Source organism: Paecilomyces variotii (genome assembly GCF_004022145.1).
Source record: "Paecilomyces variotii strain CBS 101075 chromosome Unknown C8Q69scaffold_6, whole genome shotgun sequence".
Taxonomy (NCBI): Eukaryota; Fungi; Ascomycota; class Eurotiomycetes; order Eurotiales; family Thermoascaceae; genus Paecilomyces; species Paecilomyces variotii.
Genome location: NW_021167145.1, coordinates 1,535,986 through 1,556,388, shown reverse-complemented (window position 1 = coordinate 1,556,388; position 20,403 = coordinate 1,535,986). Strand labels below are relative to the sequence as shown.

The 20,403-nt window shown below is 49.4% G+C and overlaps 6 protein-coding genes across 6 annotated transcripts; 2 read left to right on the top strand and 4 right to left on the bottom strand.

Annotated features, from left to right (window-relative positions):
* Nucleotides 1-95: 95 nt before the first annotated feature.
* Nucleotides 96-6,525, top strand: C8Q69DRAFT_507664 (hypothetical protein; the record flags this gene model as incomplete). The annotated part of the gene is made up of 4 exons (XM_028632907.1): nt 96-853; nt 1,474-3,398; nt 3,460-5,655; nt 5,717-6,525. The coding sequence occupies 4 exons, from the start codon at nt 96-98 to the stop codon at nt 6,523-6,525; spliced, it is 5,688 nt and encodes a 1,895-aa protein (XP_028484946.1).
* Nucleotides 6,526-8,520: 1,995 nt separating this feature from the next.
* Nucleotides 8,521-9,232, top strand: C8Q69DRAFT_445235 (hypothetical protein; the record flags this gene model as incomplete). The annotated part of the gene is made up of 2 exons (XM_028629053.1): nt 8,521-9,126; nt 9,194-9,232. 2 exons carry the CDS (start codon nt 8,521-8,523, stop codon nt 9,230-9,232), a joined length of 645 nt encoding a protein of 214 aa, XP_028484945.1.
* A 1,243-nt stretch (nt 9,233-10,475) lies between these two features.
* On the bottom strand, nt 10,476-11,684 carry C8Q69DRAFT_403517 (putative arabinan endo-1,5-alpha-L-arabinosidase B; the record flags this gene model as incomplete). The annotated part of the gene is made up of 3 exons (XM_028628003.1): nt 10,476-10,603; nt 10,677-10,855; nt 10,921-11,684. 3 exons carry the CDS (start codon nt 11,682-11,684, stop codon nt 10,476-10,478), a joined length of 1,071 nt encoding a protein of 356 aa, XP_028484944.1.
* Nucleotides 11,685-13,736: 2,052 nt separating this feature from the next.
* Nucleotides 13,737-14,417, bottom strand: C8Q69DRAFT_507661 (hypothetical protein; the record flags this gene model as incomplete). Its single annotated transcript, XM_028632906.1, has 1 exon — nt 13,737-14,417. One exon carries the CDS (start codon nt 14,415-14,417, stop codon nt 13,737-13,739), a length of 681 nt encoding a protein of 226 aa, XP_028484943.1.
* A 2,192-nt stretch (nt 14,418-16,609) lies between these two features.
* C8Q69DRAFT_528410 (hypothetical protein) lies at nt 16,610-17,553 on the bottom strand (the record flags this gene model as incomplete). Its single annotated transcript, XM_028633675.1, has 3 exons — nt 16,610-16,826; nt 16,932-17,289; nt 17,344-17,553. The coding sequence occupies 3 exons, from the start codon at nt 17,551-17,553 to the stop codon at nt 16,774-16,776; spliced, it is 621 nt and encodes a 206-aa protein (XP_028484942.1). The 3' UTR covers nt 16,610-16,773.
* Nucleotides 17,554-18,642: 1,089 nt separating this feature from the next.
* On the bottom strand, nt 18,643-19,334 carry C8Q69DRAFT_469639 (hypothetical protein). The gene is made up of 2 exons (XM_028630778.1): nt 19,056-19,334; nt 18,643-18,994 (listed from the first exon to the last, which is right to left on the bottom strand). The coding sequence occupies exons 1-2, from the start codon at nt 19,233-19,235 to the stop codon at nt 18,767-18,769; spliced, it is 408 nt and encodes a 135-aa protein (XP_028484941.1). The 5' UTR covers nt 19,236-19,334; the 3' UTR covers nt 18,643-18,766.
* Between the last annotated feature and the right edge of the window lie 1,069 nt (nt 19,335-20,403).

Sequence of the window (20,403 nt, the reverse complement as noted above, 5' to 3'; positions counted from 1 at the left end):
TTAATACCCCGAGTTCTGTCATCTTCTCTTTTATACTAGGAGTGTCGCCAGAAAACTAAGTGATTATTGCTAACGTCTCAAACGTTCTTCTCAGTATGACAGATTCTTCTGGTGGTGTTCCTTTCCATATACGAAATATGCGAGAAGGGAATCGATACATCAAATCAGGCACAACCTTGTTCCCATGTCCTTCATCCACGGATATCTCGAACCTACGGCCAGATCAAGAGGTCATCACCGTTCTTAGCAAACAGACGGGCGGCATAGTAGTTGAGCATGACTCCACCTATGTCACCAAATCCGGGGAACGAGTGCGACCTGCTGAGGCTGAAGCTATGAGACTTGTATCTAAGCACACCTCCGTTCCTGTGCCTGAAGTATTTTTCGCAATTTTCGATCCTGACTGGGGGAGGATCGTGATGTCTCTTATTCCAGGGTCTTCTCTAGAAAAGATATGGGATACGCTGGATGGAAAGACCAAAGAGTATATTTGTCTTCAAGTCTGGGATATGATTTCCAAGATACGAGCCATCCCACGTCCACCAGAGCTTAATGGTCTTTTTCAATGTGCTGCCGATGGCTCTCTAACAAGAGACCCATTGCTTGAGGATCTAAAAGATCCGGCCCGACCCTTGACGAATGATTCAGATTTGCGAGCTCGCATCTTCGAGCGCTATTACCATTTCGCAGGTCGTCGATATGAACATGAATTGCCTAACATGCTGCCGCGGTCTAGCTGTTCAGTGTTTACGCATGCTGATATTGCACCTCGCAATATTATGGTTGACGAGCAGAACAGGGTCACAGGCATTCTCGACTGGGAACATGCGGGATGGTATCCGGATTATTGGGAGTATGCACAGATTCTGAGGCCTGCTTTCCGGGGTGATTGGAAAATATGGATGGATCGAACTGCACCGCAGAGATGGGATCTTAGTGGGATTAATGCTGCTAGGAAAGTTTTGTTTTAATATCAAAGAACTATCCTGGTATGAGGACGTCGATTGTGGCTGTGGGGATTTAGAGGAGGGTTTGCTTAGTTTAAGGAGATGCATGTGCAGAAACAAGAGATATGTTCTGGTATTCCTTTGCTAGATATATTATAATAATAATAATAATAATAATTGACTATATACATGGTGCAATAATAATAAGAGAGAGATGCAGTTAACTAACCAATTTCCGTCGTTTATCCACGCCGCCAACTAAGTAGCCGCTAAGTATTCGCTTTTTCTCCCCACCTCCAGAGCCACCACTTGAACTCTCGTGCTGAAATCGTCCAGTCTTTGTTCCGGAATATCATTGACAGACCCTGCTTGGCCCTGTCTTTTCTGCACGTCTTTTTTCTTTTTTTGTTTTTTTCTTTCCTTTCCCCCCTTCAACCATTCTGGTCGCCCCCTTCGCTTCCTGTCGTCCTACCAGCCCATCACCTCCATATTTTTCCGGTTCTTTTCTCTCCTCACCTGTCTCCAGCGTGTTGCCCCGAGCTGCCACGAGACGTGCGCAGCTCACAGCCATCACGTCTTCCACAAAGCGACGCAAGGTTGCAGAGCCTCGCCGACCAGGAGCCCATCCAGCTGCGTCCTTTGCCTCGCGCGCCAGGCACGCAGACTCCGCCGGAAGACGTCACGGCCACCAACCTCACAGTCCTAGTGCCGACTCTTCATCCTTGCCACTGCCACCACCTCTGTCGTCTACGTCGGAATCGAATCTGAGTCCGAATTCCTCTGCGTCACCGTCTCCGCGATATATACCCGCTCATCTGCAGGACGAAGTGCTGGGCACCCGATCCAAGACTGGTCCCCGTTCACCGACACCGGAACCCTACAACGCTGATTCTCCATCTGCAGCGTGCGCCGGACTCAGCCTGAATAGTGACCCTGTGACGGAGATGTCTGGTTCAGAAGGATCCCAGGGCGAGGGTTCGCAGCAGGGCAGACGTGAGATGCGATCGTCGTCGCCGGCCGTCAAGCGCCCGGCGTCCCAGATAGGCGACGAAGAGCGGCGGTCACAGGACGTCGAGATGGACGTGGACCCGTCGGAATCTCAATCGAATGAACGACCAGGCCACCGACGAGCGACTTCAGTTGACATGATCGATCAGGAAACTACGGAGGGATCTGGAAACGATGGCCGGAAGGACAACCTCTATCCGACTCCTTCCAGTATGTCCACCTACACGGCCAGTGCGACGTCCAAGGAGAGCAGCGCGAAATCCCAGGAGGCTGCCGAAGTGCCTTCCATCGATGAACAGGTTGCAGAGGTGACAAGACTGGTAGCAGCGCCGCTGAAGGAGAAACAGAAGGGTTATGTGATATCCGCCAAGTGGTTGAACAAGGTCATGTCGAGGGCCTCCTCGAATGAGCAGATCGGTGATAAAGCTGCTACGGAGGGCGAGATTGGGCCCGTCGATAACTCTGACCTGGTTCTTATCACCGATCCCGCCGCGACGTTCAAGGATGAAGCAGGAGAGCCTTTCGTACCTCTGCGGCCGGGACTGCAGCTAGGTGAAGATTATGAGATTGTGCCGCAGGAGGCGTGGGACCGCATCATGAAGTGGTACGGGCTATCGGAACGATCGCCAGCGATTGTTCGATACGCCCACAACACCAACTCCGCCGGTGGAGAGGAGAATATCCAGTACGAGATCAACCCTCCAATCTTTACGATCCTGAAGTTGGCCAACCCGGCCAGTGGCACAACTCCCCAGACTTTGAAGGAGAAGAACATGGCACCCATCAAGACACTGGCCAGCAGACACACCAACTTCCAGAAGTGGCTGAAGCAGGTGAAGGGTCTAGCCAACATTGACATCACGACCAAGGTTCGAGTCTGGAGGATTCTGGGTGGTCTGGGCGGATCCAACACCTCCGGTATGGTCACCCCAGCGGCTTCTCGGAGCGCATCTCCTGCACCAGGGGCAGTGTTGGCCGCCAGTGCTGGCAATAACTTCTCGTTGGACGTGAACACCTTTGTTTCCCTCACTGAAGGGTCCCAACGCGAGCTCCTGGAGGATGCTCGTGATCAGACAGCCAACGAGAAATATAACGGCAAGATGACAATAGAGCTTGCCGGTCTTGCAGGAAACGAAGTGGTTGTGTTGGAAGAACAAATCGGAGGACCGGCAGGCGGCGAATGGGTTTCGGATGTCTCCAAGCAGACTTTGAACCGCCTAGGCCTCACCGCAAACAACAACAAGAATGCCAATCAAAAGGTCAAGGCCAAGAGCACGCCGACGAGTGGGCGTTCGTCACCTGCGCCGGAGCCCACGAGAGGAAGGCGGAAAGATGGAAAGCCAAGAGGTGCTACTGGTCTGAGCAATTTGGGAAACACATGCTACATGAACTCCGCATTGCAGTGCGTGCGGAGTGTTGAGGAGTTGACCTACTATTTCCTAAGTTCGTGGACCCGTGTCCCTTGAAAAGGATGGCCCCGCTCGTTGCTAACATACGACTACAGATGATTTTTACAAGCGTGATCTTAATCCTAGTAATCCGTTGGCTCACAATGGTGACATTGCAAAGGCCTATGCGCATCTGCTGCATATGATCTATGACGAAGCCGGTCCTTCGTCTTTTGCTCCCAGACAGCTGAAGCACACCGTTGGCCGATATGGCCCTGCCTTTTCCGGTTATGGTCAACAGGATTCCCAAGAGTTTCTGCTTTTCCTTCTAGATGGTTTGCAAGAAGATCTGAACAGGATTCAAAAGAAACCATACATTGAGAAGCCGGATTCGACCGATGAAATGGTTCATGACTTCTCTGCACTGAAGGGGTTTGCAGATAAGTGTTGGGATATCTACAAAGCTCGCAATGACTCTGTCATCACCGATCTCTTCGCTGGCATGTACAAGTCCACCCTTCACTGTCCGGAGTGTGACAAGGTCAGCATCATTTTCGATCCGTTCAACAACCTGACACTGCAGCTCCCGATCGAGAACCTTTGGAGCAAGGAAATATTCTATTTCCCTCTTCACAAGCGCCCCGTTCTCGTCGATGTTGAGATCGACAAGAATTCCAGCATCAAGGCACTGAAGGAGATGGTGGCTAAGAAGATGGGTTCTGATCCCCAGAAGCTGATCATGGCCGAAGTCTACAAGTCCAAGTTCTACAAGATGTTCGATAACAATAGCAGCATTGCAGACTACCAGATCGGCGCCGGTGATGACATTGGAATTTTCGAAGTCGAGGCTGTCCCTACCAACTACAATCCGGACAAGCCAAAGAAGGCTTTCTCCTCGATGTCGTTCCACATGGATCACGAGCAGGTTCCCAGCTTCGACTCCCCCAAGGCTGACAGGATGCTGGTTCCGATCTTCAACCGTGTCGTGCGGCCGAACACTCGGTCCAACTCACGGCAACTCTTTGGTGCTCCTTCGTACACGATCATCACCCGCGAGGAGGCCTATGATTATGATGCTATCTTCCGCAAGGTTTTGGCCGAAGTAGACACCCTGACTACCCGTGACCTTCTGAACGAGGATCTTGGCGGGGAACTCGATGGCACACAGGAGGATTCTGACACCGTCGTTATGAACGATGATGACGCTCAATCTGCCGACTCCAAGATCAAGACCGCGTCTGTGGAAGGCGAGGATGGTCTCGTCGACGTCTCCATGCGTGATGCGGATCGGGCTCCTGAGGCTTCTAGCAACTCAAGTCCAGTTCCTTACCTCCTACGCCCAGGAACTGCGATTCCTGCTGGTCACCGGAACCTCTTCCAGATGAAGATTGTCCGATCCAATGAGGTGGTCCCTCTCGGCTTCTCCTCTGTGGACGAGAACAAGGACTTCCCACTAATGTCTTCTCGCATCAAGAAAGTCAACGAAAAGCGAACGGAGGGTAAAGGTCAGGCGAAGCATTTCCCAGACGGTACCAACAGCCCTGTTAGCAGTGACGATGAGCTCGCCGACGCCTCTGAAGGTGTCCCAGTGGACGCCAGCTCTCAGAAGGCTGCTGAGGAGTCTGATGACTCTGACAGCCGCGAGACGCGGTCCAACAATGATTCTGAGAGTGGATCTGACGACTACACCCGGGTACCTAGCCGTAAGGGACGACCAAACATCGTGGAATCGAAGAAGGGCAAATCACTTCCGTTGATCCGCCCTGGCGAAGGAATCGTGCTTGACTGGAATGAGCAGGCTCACGATGCCTTGTTTGGTGCGTCTCCGAAAGATCGTGACCCGTTGCGCGGTGCCCCGACATGGACCAATGTCGAACACGTTCCGGACCCCGAACTCTACAAGAAGCGTCAACTACGACAGTCGCGCAAGAAGAAGGGTATCACACTCAACGAGTGTCTGGACGAGTTCGGAAAAGAGGAAATCCTGTCGGAGAACGACGCGTGGTACTGTCCCCGTTGCAAGGAACATCGCCGTGCCAGCAAGAAGTTCGAGCTCTGGAAGACGCCTGACATTCTCGTCATGCACCTCAAGAGGTTCAGCGCCAACCGTGGCTTCAGAGACAAGATTGATGTGGTCGTCGACTTCCCAATCGAGGGACTGGACCTCACCGGTCGTGTAGCCGCTCCTGAAGAAGGAAAGAGTATGATCTACGATCTCTTTGCTGTCGACAATCACTACGGTGGCCTCGGAGGAGGTCACTACACCGCGTTTGCGAAGAATTTCATGACTAATGAATGGAACGAATATAATGGTATGCTTAGCTCACCTTCTGCAGGCCCATCTTTTTCTGAACTCTGCACTAATTCTTCTAGATTCCCATGTCTCCAAGCCGATTGATCCCCAGAAGGTCATAACTTCTGCCGCCTATCTGCTCTTCTACCGCCGTCGATCCGACCGCCCTTTGGGTGGCAAGGTCCTCGAGGAAATTGTCGAGTCCGCGACTCGCGGCGGAGCCACCGACTCTGACTCGCAGACGGACTCGCGGGCTCCCTCGCCGTCGGGGGAAGACCGGCGGCTCGGCGGCTCCTCCCGCAATGGGTCGTCGAGCGCTTTAGCAGGAGTCGGAGCAGCTCACCAAGCGGGAGATGGTGGTTCGCAAGCCGTAACCCAAGTGAGGAGCGTGGAGGCTGATGACGACGACGACATGCCTCCGGGATACTTCAACGGTCTTCCATCCGGGGAACAGAGCCTCGAACATGCAGACCGATTGGAAGGTATGGACCTTGAAGATGAATACTTCGGCGGCGAAATGCGCCCAAATCCCCTCAATTTCCCGACTGAACCTTTATGGTCCTTCGATCGAGCGTCAGATGCTCATGGCCCTTCGCAGATGACCGCGGCGCCTCCGGGATCCTACTTTGACGGTGAAGACGAAGACCTATTCGACGACGATGCGAGCAATAAGGCAGTTGGAGGAGGCGACCTCAGCGATTCAGATATTCGGCTTGCTGCATTGGGCGATAGTTCCGAGGGCCCGGGGGCCTCTTACACAGACACGACTTTCGAGGATTCCTCCATTCAGAATATCCCACCGCCCTTGGACGCAGACGATGATGACGATCTACCGGTCATCGAGCTGCGTGTCGACGAAGAGGACAAGATAGTCCCCGACAAGGAATAATAGGACTTTGTCAGTTCAATACCTGGTAGTATTTGGTTTTGGGAATCCTTCTTCAACGGGTAATGCGTAATGCATCACTTGTGCATCCTGGCTCAGTGTATGATTTTCCTGTTGCTGCTTGATCGTATACACTTCTGTGTTCGCTGGACTTCAGTGACCATGTAATACTCTATTACTTTTCAATGTCCTTCGGCTGTTTTCTTGGTGTTTATCTTGTCTACTTTTTATCTTTGATCGTGCAGAGCCGGACACTGGCTCGAGTCGAATTTATGTCAAACCGCCGCAGAAGGCGGAATGGATGATATTATTGGAGGGTGTTGAGAGCATACCTTGCCTGTGTCCATCTGATCTGATTGTTGATGCGTCTGTATAGTCGGTCAACTGAAAGAGTTGGCCGACCAGCGCTCTTGAGCGTTGTGCCAAAAGTGTAATTCCCATATCTCGTTTGCTTTTTGACACAGATAGGCGGTTTTATATTCCAAATACGTTGCATGTGACTGTTCTATCGTGTCATTAGAATCAGCCTGGTGGTTATCTCCTGACTGAGAGGAATTTGATCATTCTATTAGACATGTTGTTCGCTCTCTTCTGTGCTTGTTAAGTATGTATTTTCCTTAGAAAGCTCTTCGCTGATGCGAGGTATTGAGTGGCATCGCAATACACGAGAGGCACTACTTTCATATTGACTATGCTTTCTAGCTCTCGCATGCTGGCTGTCTCAGATTGTTACCAGTCATAGATCTGCGTAGAGTCCCATAATAATGATTATCTGAAGATAAAGCAACATCCTCACGTGCTCCTTTGTTCTTCATCACGTGATACTATCCTCCCAGAACGGGATAGCGTAGTTCACCAGCAGAACCAAAGACCAAATGACCTCGTCTTTCCTCTCACTGAGCAAGAAGAACACCATCACCTGCACCTGAAGAGCGAGACATATGATCTATCTTAAAAGATAACCCCAGAAGGATGACTGATTTTCAGTCATTTCAGTCTTCTTTTTCCTTTGATATAATCATGACACTGTCTCATGTACAGTGCATATATATATGCTCTCTAGCTAGAGATCCAGAGACTATCCTCTTGCACGGTAACATGTGACGATGGTTGAGCAAATCGCGAGCCTGGAACACCACGGAAGATAATCAGTGATGAACATGCCCTCGTGGGCTGTATATACCTTCTTGGCTGTCTTCTCCTGTCTTCACAATCAGCCTTTCTATTCCTTTGGCCCTCTTTGATAGCCATATATACCTTGATTCCTTTTACTTCGATATATATCCTTTTGGTCACTAGGGTGGATACCTATCTACTGGATATTTCCTTTCATGGTATATATACCACTCAGCTTACCTGTCTTCTGGACAAGCTTCCTTGGGCCCTCCTTGCGACATCTCAGAAAGGGTGGCCCAAAAGCCCTTGACCTGTACCCCTGTGCGTGGTTCTTCTCTCGATACTGTTCCTTCTTCGGGAGAAATTTCTCCCGGGAGCTGTTCCCATCCAAAGAGTATGGGACGTGGTCGGAATAGAGCATCTATCGAATTATATGAGGCACAGGCACAGGCTCGGGATAAGGCCCTACCTGGCCGCAAAAAATGCCCTTTGTGGCATGGTGGAGGGAAGTCTGCAAGTCTGGAGAAGGCCCATTGGGAATGGGCCAAGGGCATAGCTCCTGTAGATTGTGTCGACAAAGGTGAAGGAGGGTGCAGTCATGTTTGGGAAGACCCAAAGAGGCCCCTTTCATCTGTGAATGGCAGGGCGGCGACATCATCGCCGAGACGACGACGTGAGTCAGTATCCTGTCTGTTATATTTCCTCGAACCTCTATTTATTGTTTCTCCTCTTTGTCCTCTACAACACCTTCACCTCAAAGCAGCCTGCCATCGAGGAACTCAGCCCACTTCCGTCTGCTTCACTGTTTCCATCTTTAAATCTTGGGATCAACTGTCTCTTCAGTCTCGTCTGCCTCCGTTCTTCATTTTCTAACTCCGCGTCATGAGTTCAGTTCCCATCGACGTTCCAGGACGTGGGGAGGAGGTCGTCGAGCCTGCATCTGTGCAGGCCGCGATCCTCCTCCCAGGCTCGCCGCCCCGTCGCCCAGAACTGGCAGCTAGCCAGATCCCACTGGCTGGGGCAGCTGATTCCGACGAGGGTTCAGACGTCTCCTCCGACGGCTCTAACAAGAGCGTCGATGTCGAGGGCAGTGAGCGTATCTTCGACATGGAATTGGACGAGACAAACGCCAACCAGCCTGGTCCTTCGGCTGGGGCGTCCGCACCTTCAATGTCTCGTCTGGCCGCTCGCCTCGCCGTTGCCCACCCAAACAGCAGCGACGTCAGTTCGCTAGACATCGGGCCTAGCATGACCAGCAATGATGATGACTCCCAGAAGCGTGGGCGACAACCTCGCCTCAACCGACGCAACTCTGCCGCGAAGGTTCTGCCGACCTCTTGTCCTGTCTCTCTTACGGACATCAGCACCACCACCCGCCAGCATGATCCGTGCCCGAGGGACCAGCAAGCGGACGCAACTGGGAACGACAAGGAGAACGAGCAGTATGATTATCGCAACTTCTCGTCGAGCTCTGAGGAAGACGAAGAGGTATGAGCATTCTTCACTTCACTGTTTCTTTCAAACATCATATCGACTGACTAACCGTTGCCAATAGGAAATCCTTTTCATGAAAGGCCCCAAGAAGAGCGGTTAGTTGTTTTGCAGTTCGCGGTTCAGGTCTATCTATTGCTTGGTCATCTGCTCACTGGGTCACTTTATACACCGTCACAATTTTTCATGACTGGATGACTTCACTTTTAATTTCTTGCATTTCAGGTTGTTTTTCTTGTAGGCCGGCGCGCCATGATTCTGTACGTTAGAGATACCCCTGTTAGACACGCCCTCTGATCGTCAGGGACTGCATTTGAATCCACGTCTACATCGACATCGACATCTCCTATTCCTCCATCAAGCCGTCCTTCACACCAGTAGTTACTAACAGTTAGTATCTGATATTGCTCGGATCGACTTGCCCAACGACCAGTCAGAGACCCGCCCCCTGGGCTTTACTCTTTCCGGCAACTATGTTCGAGCAGATGCCTCAGGCATGGACGTTGTACTTAAATCATTATCATTTTCTGGTAGTCAATTGGCCCACATGCTGTGCCATCTGTACAACAACGCCAATCATTATCAAGGCCTTTCATATCTAAAAAAAGAAATATCACAATCACGAGCTCTCCATGACACCGAATATCATGAACGGGTACCTCGTCATCTGCCGCGTTCTTCCGTCCTCTTCGATTCTCCTTTTCCTCGGCTATATTCGGAGTAAATAAACAAGTTCAAGCAAGGAACAAAACATCTCGTGACGTCAGTACAGTCCATTTACAAGATTATAATATTAATAACAACAATAATAATGCTGAATGTCCTTAAAGAACTCAAATCAAATCAAATAAGGGTTTCCTGAAGAATAGGTATCTTTGTAGATAAAGTCGATAGATTCTCAAAAAATGCGCGACACCTGCTTTCTTTCTGTGCTGACTCGGTTCGACCTTGAGGACTTTCCCAAAAGCGCACGTAAACAAGAAATTAAAAACCAAGTATGTGTATCCAAAATGTCTCGCCAAGAAGTCTATATATATGTAGGAACTATAATATCTCCGTAAAGATCAGATCAGATCGCAGTTCCCGATCTTTTCTTTCGCAAAAAGCAAAAAAAAAGTAATATCCCAAAAATAACGCCTATATAATCCCTGAGGTTGTATGTAGCTGCGCCCCAATGCAACGAGTGACAATGAATGGTCTATATGAAAATGATGACATAGACGCGAGTATGTATAGAGATGATGGGACGGTATATGTGCGGATTAGATTATGTATAAGGTCGGATCGGTAAAGGAGGGCGTGGAAGGAGACGATAATCGACGAGGGAGTGGAATTGCGGACTTCGTTCACCAGAAGTAGGAAGAGGAGGACGTTGAAGGACGGTTGTATGTCGCGACTGGCCATCCGTCTGGATAGTCGAGGAAGTTCCAGCCCATGCTGGTCTGGTTGAAGCCGTAGCCGACTGTCGTGTTGACTGTGGAAAGAATTAGTTTTCTGTTGTGTTTTATTGCCCCTGGGGGTTTGAATAATATAGGGGTTATGCGTACCATAGTGGTAGAAGAGGATATCGTTCTGGCCGTCGTTCAAGACACCCTCGCCGCCAGGAGCGTAAACATCGTCGTTGGAAGCGTACACAATAGTGCCACCTCCATTGACCAGGTCCGTGCCATCCTTGTCCAGGTACGGTCCTCGGGGGTCCATCGACCTTCCGACACGAATACTGTATCTGTTTGGAAATTTATTATAAGCAGGGAGCTTCGTCTTTATGAAAGGTTTGGGAGGGCGACTCACTCATGTCCAGCGGCGGGGAGCGCGTTGGCGTTCAGGTCACAGCATTGACCATGGCTGAACCAGAGATAATAGTAAGGAGCATGGTAAGTCGCAAAGCTGCCTTCGGCGGGGTGAATGCCCTGGGGAGCATAGACGAGATGAGTGGCATCCGGAGACTGGGGGTCGGCCATGGAGAGCATGTCCTCTGACAGCGGAACCTGGTAGATACCGGTCCAGTAGCTACCATAGATCAGGTAAGGAACGTCCGCAATCAGGATAGTGGGGTCGATGGCATTCGACACGTTCATGGGATATTGCTGCGATCCAACACCGGATCCAGTCTGCAAAACCAGTCCATGATCGGTCCATCCACCTGGGCCGGGATGGCTCGAGGTCGCCACACCGATAGCACTGTCACGGCTGCCTGCCTCGCTGACGGCGTAGTAGCAGTAGAAGGTGTCTCCGACCTGGATCGTGTTGGGAGCCCAAGGTTCGGTGTTAGCACCTTTATTGATGGCTGCTGGCCCATCTAACAAGCTTCCAGTGAGGTTCCAAGGTCCGTCCATAGTCCATGATTCCCAGATGTTGATATACACGCCCACGCCGTACGCGTAGTACTTGTCGCCGTACTTGATGACACTCGGGTCATGGATCATGAGATCTGTGGGATGCGTATGGGCATAGCCCCCAGGACCGGCAGTGGTGTCCGCATCGCGAGCCTTCAAAGGCACGGTCAAGGAATAGCAAAGGGAGGTTAAGGAGAGTAAGAAGAGTACCACGAGCATCTTGACGGCACGGCGAACGTTCCAACGAGACAACAGCAGGACCCGAGTCGGACATCCATCCTTCTCTTCAGCAGGCGTCTGTGGCAGAGCTATATACGAGGGCCGTGAAGCGATCATCCTGAACTATGGACTGTCTATTATTTCTCCTTAACCTCGTTTTCAGAACCATGTACGGGGTAGAAACTCATTATCGCCGGCGCGATACCTCTTGGTCTGGGGGACGTCATTGAACTAACATGCTGTGGCCGCCTGGAATGCAAGGAAGATCCATCTTTGCTCCTTACGCCGGTGGTTGAACGAACGCGGGCCGGCGCCCACTTGCAAAGCTCCACGATCCTCGACCTGATACCTATTCCCCTCACTGCTCAGTGCCGTTTGGGGCTGCACGGTGATTTTACTTCTGGGCGCGGAAGAAACGGCTGCGCACTCGATCAGACGGGGCCTGGGGACAACGATCGCTGGTCAGACTGGAGACACTATCAAGCAACCAGTTTGGCTTCCGGCGGATCAGTGGGACCTTCGTCTCAGGGCGCTTTTATGTTGACGGCGGCCCCGGGGGGAGTTTACTTTGTCTCTTTTCTTGTTTAGTTCCGCGCCGGACCGTCGATCCTTCACCCTTTTTTGCGACCTCAATCGTTCGAAAAAAAGAAGCTCCAGGTATATTAGCGAAGGTGCGAGATCAGAGTCCGGCAACAGTGCTCTCCGTGGTGAGCTTGTTGCGCCCACGTTGTAGTTAGGGTAATCTATTGATAGTTATGACTACTACTGACCAAACCAATAGATACGATCAAGCTTCCCTTCCTGTTGTTTATTTTGGCTTCCAGCGTCAGTGCAGCGGGAGAGGCGTTTTTGCACCATTCATATTGGTCTTCTCTGTTTCACAAACACGTTCTGGAAACAGCTATGACCGCATTCGCGGGCCGGTCTCACATTCCATGAGCTTTTGCTTTGCCCACACGACTCCATCGCACAAGCGTAAGCGGTAGCGGGGCTATCTAGTCTAGGCGGATGTGCTGGGTCAGACTTAACTGTGGGCACATAATCTGCCTCGTCGATCTCTACGTGATCCTCGTCCTCGGCAACAAGGGCGTTTGCTCCATGCGGGCGAGGATCACACAACAGCTCAAGCGATTGCACGCCAACGTTGCCCCGTCAGTTTGGAGCGCGCATAATAACGGCAGAGCCTCAGGTTAGTCTAGAACCTCATTATCTTCAGGGGAAATACGGAGCAGATAGTAGAAAAATTAAACGAACGGTCGCCTCATTGATCGGTGTATGTCGTGATTGCAATGCCGAGGCTGAATCGCGACCGAAACGCCCCGTCGATGCGTATCAGACGACAAAGAGCTATTTCTACGAATAATAGCTCAATGCCATACTTATTAGGTTGAAGGTACTGGGTCCTCTATCATGCTGGTTCTTGCTTAATCAATTTTTCTAATGGTCTATAACCAGTCTTGAGCAGTGCATCATCGTCTCAATACCTGGTTTGCTTAAGCTTTCTGCAACCAGTGGTGATATTAACTCTATGCCTCTGAAACCGTAATTAGGGCTCTCCCCGAACATCCCATCATGATCTTCACGAGGTCCATTTAAAAAATAAGCGCCAGCAAGCAAGTGCCGTCGATCATCCTTTGTCTCAACCCCATCGTCGAGCCTGTCGACCCAGCTAAACTCGAACAAGATCTCCCCCGGCTGTCCATCCATCTAACTATCTACTCCCCCTGGTCGAGTAAGTATCGTACTCGGTTCTCTGGGTTCTCGAACTATTGGCCTCCTGAACTTATTATTATTATTATTGCCTTTCGCACCTCTTGTGGTCCTAACCCCATAACCTCCCCGGTTCCGAATCATTTAGTGTACCGGCTGTGAGTAAGTGACGATTCTCCAGGATCTCCGGGCGTCCGAACCCGGGGCTTTTCGATGCCGGAATTACCTCTACTCTCGCATTATTGGGCAGTCTAATTCCCTAAAGCAATGCCCAGTGTGAGACAAGCTTTAACTAGTATCACGCAAAGACCCGCTGGGAATGAGCGTCCGCCAACATCTCATCTAGAAGGCCCGATCTGTGCTGGTCGCTGCCACACCAACAGTAGTCGCAGGAGAGGTACCAGGGGCGATTGCAGACAGCAAGGTTGTAGGCTCACTCTGCGCCCTCGCTGCATCCATGTGGACATGGATGATGTTACTTGCACTGGCAGTGATAGTCGGCCAGGCTGCCAACACGCTGGTATCTTCAGCAGCAGATGGGCCAGTAGTAGCAGTGGTGGTCAGGGCTGTGCGACCGTCAAGTCCAATCTCGGTAGTCCCATTCCTGTGCTGAAAACACCCCCTCGGGATACAGATAGACAGCGTCAAGATAGTGATTAGCACCGCTACCACAGCCAGTGCCGTCGCAACCTTGCAGCCCCGGCTCCAGGCGATGCGATACAACAGCGAAGGCGAAGATGCAAGCCCATCTGACTTCCGAAACTCGTGCGGCGAACCAGGGCCTGTTTTGAGACTATGTTCTTGTTCTTCTTCTTCGCCGGGTCTGTGGAAGACCGCATAAGAATCTCTGTTTGTTCGAAAAGCAGGGTGGACCCAGCTCTCGTTATTCGGGACTGGAGTGGACTGAGGACCAGGGAAGTGCGTGACGGATGACTGGAGACTCTGGTGTTCGGGACGCATAGAGGCATTGCTTTCCGGTCTGGAGCCCCGGAGAGATCTCAAGGATATCTCGTTCCGTTCCATGGCTCGAGATGGGTCGGTCACTGTTTTCGATGGCTTCCCTACTGAACGAGCTCCCGGGTACCTATGGTACCTGTTCTACCGAGGGGACAGAAGCACCCAGCCTTTGGAAGAGGTAAAATGCTTATCGAGCTACAGGATACAGCACAGTTTTCCTAAATCCTGTTCCGGTAGGACTTTCAGGTGAAGAAGCTAGATACTGAGCATCAAGAAGTGGATAAGGCACTAATCAGAAATTAGACAAGTTACTCTAGATACTGAATGAATGCAGCTAAGTAAAGCGCCGAGGTGTGAATGAGAAAAAAAGAAGATCGAATCACTTCACGGGAATACCCCTCTAGTTATTCATTCAACAATCTGTTCTGGTAAGAAGGTACCCGCCGGTGGCGTCGCACAAAGATGCGTCTTCACGACACGATGCAATGCGATTCACTATCAACACAATGAAGTTAGCGAGTAACCACCGAACGACGATCACCAATCGAGGCACACTGGAATTCTGACAAAGTTCTTCAAGCGGTGTAGATACAGAAGAACGTGCGGGGTGTTCCTTTGGCTGCAGCAGATGTAATGTAACGGTTGTTTCGAAATCGCACGCAGAAAAAGACTCATTCATATTATCGTTCAGCAACGAGAAAACTGCAGATCTCAGCAGCGATAACTGTTCCATAAGGAGCCACCAGAACGAAACCAGAAAACAAACAAGGATTAGAGAGGGAAAAGAGCGCATGCCTTACCGTCTTCGTCTGGACCGACTAAAGCCACCTTCCTGATAGGGCTCCATGTATGCTGCCCTTCTTCTTCTTCCTCTTCCTCCTCCAAGTCGCGTACCGCTCGCAAAGCCAGGTTGATGCTGTCCCACAAATTGACCCATGGGAGTCTGATACTGTCCAGGGATCATTCCATGAGGATGTCCAGTGGGCATAATGTATGGATTCGCTCCTGCACCGAAAGGGGGGACTGACTGTGCCCGTCTCCCACGACGAGGAGGCATTCTTCCATACCCTCTAACGTGGGCATCGTCGTATGCGTATCCTTGTGGCATAGGAAAGCCGTATGCGCCTTGGCCGAATCCTTGACCCAATCCGTGACCTAGCTGTTGACCGAATCCCTGACCGAAGTCTTGACTGAATTCTTGACTAAATTCTTGCTCGAATCCTTGACCAGAGCCTTGACCGAAGTGTCGAGAATTATGAACGTGAAAACTGCGACGACGTCCCCTGCCATGGCCGCCACCGTAGTGTTGGCCTGGTCGTGGATGGCCCCCGGCGCTGAACATTGTTTTGTTAAAAGTTTATTTTCTCTTATCGAGTTTGATACGTGGAGGGCAGAGACTCGGAATATTCTGATGTAGAATAAGTGGATATCGTGAAGTGAACGGATCGCAGCTCTGAGGTTAGGAATGATGTAAACTGTACAACGAAACAGAACAAAGACATAGGTATGTATATTCGTGTACGTTCAAATAATCTCCATCAGGTGAATGTAGGAAGTTTCCAACGTCTTTGACTCAAATACCTTTGTCCTACGCGAGTCATCGGTTTGACTCTTCCAAGAGAGATAGTGAAGAGACTGTGGTGTAGCCATATACGACAGAACATACAATGATGGTACTTATGCAGGTAGCACAGGTACTGTCGCTGAGAATATATATTTACCTACGTGGATATTGCCGAATCATGAAGTGCACGGAAACAACGGTATGATTTGAACCCTCCAACGAGTAGCTAGGTTGCTTCCATATTTATCTCCGAATCACACAAAGAACCTGGATACGAAGAATCTTTAGTCCATAAATCGAACCCGCCGAAAACAAACGACATGACAGACCACCTGCACACGTCTTTGTGCGGCCACAAATATACCTACTGTATCTAAACTGTTCCGTACATTTCACAAAGAGTCCGAATGATCCCTACATTATACCCCGTAAGAAATGGCCCTTCTTGCTCGTACTTCCTTGGCTACCTGGGATAACCGAGATCTATCTCCGCGGTGTAATTTTGATATGCGTGCAATTCCTAACCAAATGGGTAATCATCAACATGTGAATTGCACGCATTTATCTTCCGATCGGAGAAAATATGGGCTCGCCACTCATATGACATGCAGACCCCATGACTCGGTGGATAAAGGGGTCGAAGCGATCTTTTCCTTTGATAGATGTCGCTAGCAGAGCCAAGCGTTGGCCTTTACTCGGAAAACCTGCACTTCTACTTTGATTGCGAAAGACACACGGAGTACCAAACAGTGAAAAGCTTTCATTCCAGATTAAGACAACGGGACCAGCCCGAAGGAGTATATTATTTGTATATCTCGACTATGGCAGGACCAGCCCTCCAAACGTCCCTCGAAACATTCAAAAAGTATCAGCTGAGCACGCACCCGGATGGATGTTGGGCGTGTCGGTGGCTGCAAAGTTCAGGGGTTAGTCTAGTCTAGATAATCGATGCACTGATGTCGATAGCACAGGAAGTTTCCATCAACAAGGAGAGGAGGGAACACTCGAACACTTACCTTGATCGGTTGAATGGGCTATTAGAATACCAATGACTCGAGTGGTCGCTGTGATGGCCGTGACTTCTCCGGCGGTGGTGATGATGGCGTCTCCGTCCACTTTCACCGTAGTCATCGTATCCATATTCAGAATGGGCTCGGGATCCGGAAGGATGGCTATGACTCCTGTGTCGCCCTGCGAAGTCGGGATGGTATGATTCTGAGCCACCAGAATAGTAGTAATCTGATCCATAACCACCGAAAGAGCCGGATCTTGAGCGCCCAGAGTGATGACGGCGATGGCGTCTCCTATGCCCAGAGAATTCGCGCGCATAATCATGATCATCCGGAAGGTCAAAATGCACTCCTCTTCCTCCTCCTAGTGGCTCTTCCGGAGGCTCCTCGACCTCGACTGGCAGGTAAGTTTTGCCACCATCTTCATTGTAATACCAAGAAGAATCGCGTCCGCGTCGGCGCCTGGAAGAGCCAGCTCCTGGATAGCCCTCGTGCATCGAATGCCTTCGTTGGCGCCGAGATTGCCTATACCCATACTCGTCGTACGGAGACCATCCATACCCGTAGTCATCACCGTAGCCACCACCATAGCCCCCATATCCTCCATATCCTCCCCCAAAGCCGCCATAACCTCCCATTCCCGGAAACATTGTCAAATATTGTAATGTATGAAACTGAACGACGATATAGAACCAACTGAATGATAATGAGACAAGAGGGCGAAGGAGGAAGACGAACGAGAAATATCTAATAGACATGACTCCAATGACTCAACTTTGTTATCCTTGGGAGAGTGAAGGAACCGACATGATGACACAGAACAAGGAGGAATTGTGCAGTCAAGTATGCTATACAATGAATCCCAGCATTGTGGAATTTCATTATCCAGACTGTGCCCATCAGGTATTGAAGGTATATAGCGGCAGTAAATGTTGATCGTCAATGCACTTTCACTTTTGTTTGGACGATGCGGAGGGCCCATGCCACTGGAGAAGTTCTCTAAGAAATACTGGATTCCGGAGCGGAAAATTCCATTATATCATGTCGGTATATGACGCCTGTTCTCGGTGTGTCTTTTGTCGGTGCAAGAATAGCCTTGTATTCGATGACAAAGGACAGTGCCATGTGAGTTTCTTTGAATCGCAGAACTTCACTTTATTTGAGTTTATTTATATGAGAGATGATGCAGTTGTACTCGCAGAAACTATAAACTGTAATCATCCTATCAATAATCAAGCGAATCGAATCCAATTACGCAGAGAGCTTGATAGACTCTATTCTAGGACGGGGATAATGCGGACGACTCAGTAGCTATATCCATAAATAGCAAATAGTTTTTGACTTTGAGTAGAGGCAACAGCCGGTTACATTCTCGTATACTTCTTTATCGATATTATTTCTGAAGGTAACCGTAAAGATCTTGTTTCAGTCTGTTTACCTGACATGAAGAGGACGTATATTTACCACAATTAGGGGCAAAGAAGCGAGGGTATAATTATTGCATTTTTGTGATTGACCGGCGACTTACGATAGAAATGTAGTCTTATCAAGAAGTCAGAACAGGCCGAGTTGCAGAGCCGGATACAGAAGAACGGACAGCTCGGGAGGTCTAAATTTAATCAGCGCTCTTCACGGCTAGTGGTCGCCGCTAAATAGTATAAAGGGAGTGCTACTTTAGCTATAAAAAAGCATAATTTGTTATTCTCAAATCTCTTAGCAATTATCTCTAAACAAATTTAGAATCTGTCCTCGCGAAGTCCCCTTAGGCACCCTTAATTATAGACACTTCTTTTCTGGTGCTCCCTTGAAGAAAACCTCTAAAAACAACTATCTCAGTACCACTATCTAAACTGAAGAGCTCCCATATGCTTTATGAGGTCTTCTGGTTTTATAGACATAGTATCTCCGCACGGAATAGAGTTACACCATCTCAAGGTTGTCTCAAAGAGTTGTGGAAACTGTGGCGCATTAAAATCCTGATATTCACTATATTGAATTTTCAGTTTCCCATCAAAATAAGCTTGTATGAATCGACCATGGGCCGTTTCAAGCACTGAGAAAGCAAGTACCTATGGCGTATGCGATCAGTACCTTTCTCAAGTGACTAAATCAAGATAGGGATCGACTAACAGGATGTATTAGCTGAAATGTAGAATCATCAGGCAATCCGACTTCTTCAAGCGATTCAGTAGCCTTGGTAGTAATGATATCGCGTTTCATTGCTGACCACATATAGTAGATAATGTGAAAGACTTCAGATACTGCTAGCTTTCCTTCCTGTGCTTTATCAGGAAGATCCATCACCAACATAAGATGTGGCTTTCTTTCCTTAGCAGCTTGGTAAGCGGCTTTCGTTTCAGCAAGGTCAGGCCATGTGCAGTATGTTTTATCTAAAAAGTTATCGTCCCTGGAAGAACATAAACCATCAGCCCTTCTGCTATAAACCGGAAAAGTTATAGTAAACTATACTTAGGACTCACGATATAGGTTCCCATTGGCAAATATCACTATTCGTTTCACGTAGTGTACGCAAGCGTTTCTCCACAGCACAAAAAAGTGCACAACCACATGCGGCACCACATATACAACCATCTCGTTCCTCCGTATATTTTAACTCCCGTTCGCTCTTCTCGGTAAGCTTGAAATATTGGGCGAAGCCTGAAGAGAGGGGAACACCAGTACTGAGATCCATTTCAGATATCTCGATTCCCAGTCTGTCTAAGTCCTGTTGACTGAGATAAACTTGACCACGACGGGTGAGATTATCATAATGTTTGAAAACTTCATCAAGAACTTTTCCCAGTTTTGTGATCCATTCCATGTAAAGTCTTTGATTTTCGGTTTGTGGACCCGGAGACTCTGTACGCGTCGTGAGCGGCATTTGATGAAAGTAGTCCAGCAGTGATGGTAGATAAGGGGTATTATAACAAATAGACAACCGATAGTAAGAGGTATGGGATAAAATGGATACGTTGCAGAGTATGAATTCCAATAATGAATCGACTGCAGGGGCGGAAGCAGCCTAGTAAGAGAGCCACGGTACTGTATTAGGCAGCTCTCCGCTTTCAGGCCAAGTCCTGTAGCATTTGTAGATTAGGAGACATAAGCTGTTTAATTTATATCCAGGGTGGAGGGAGTACCTTCGCAATCTCTGCAGACTCTAGGCACAAAAAACAATAGGTATCGATGTGTTAGATCTTCTCTCTTGGAAGCTTATAAGCATAAAGGGTTTGTCCTGCACTAAATAATATTGGAGATCGTCCTTTGAATACTTTCCTGTAAAAGATACCTGATATCTAGGTGTCTGTCGCAATAACAGCCTTGAAGCAGAGATCTGGGTGAAGGTACGCGTCTGACAACAACACCTGACGCGCGCGTCATTTCTTTGATTCCTTCTCCCACAACCTCACCTCAATTTTATTTCCTCCCGTCTCTTCTCTTTTCTTTTTTCTTTCTCTTTCTCAACCACACCACGCCG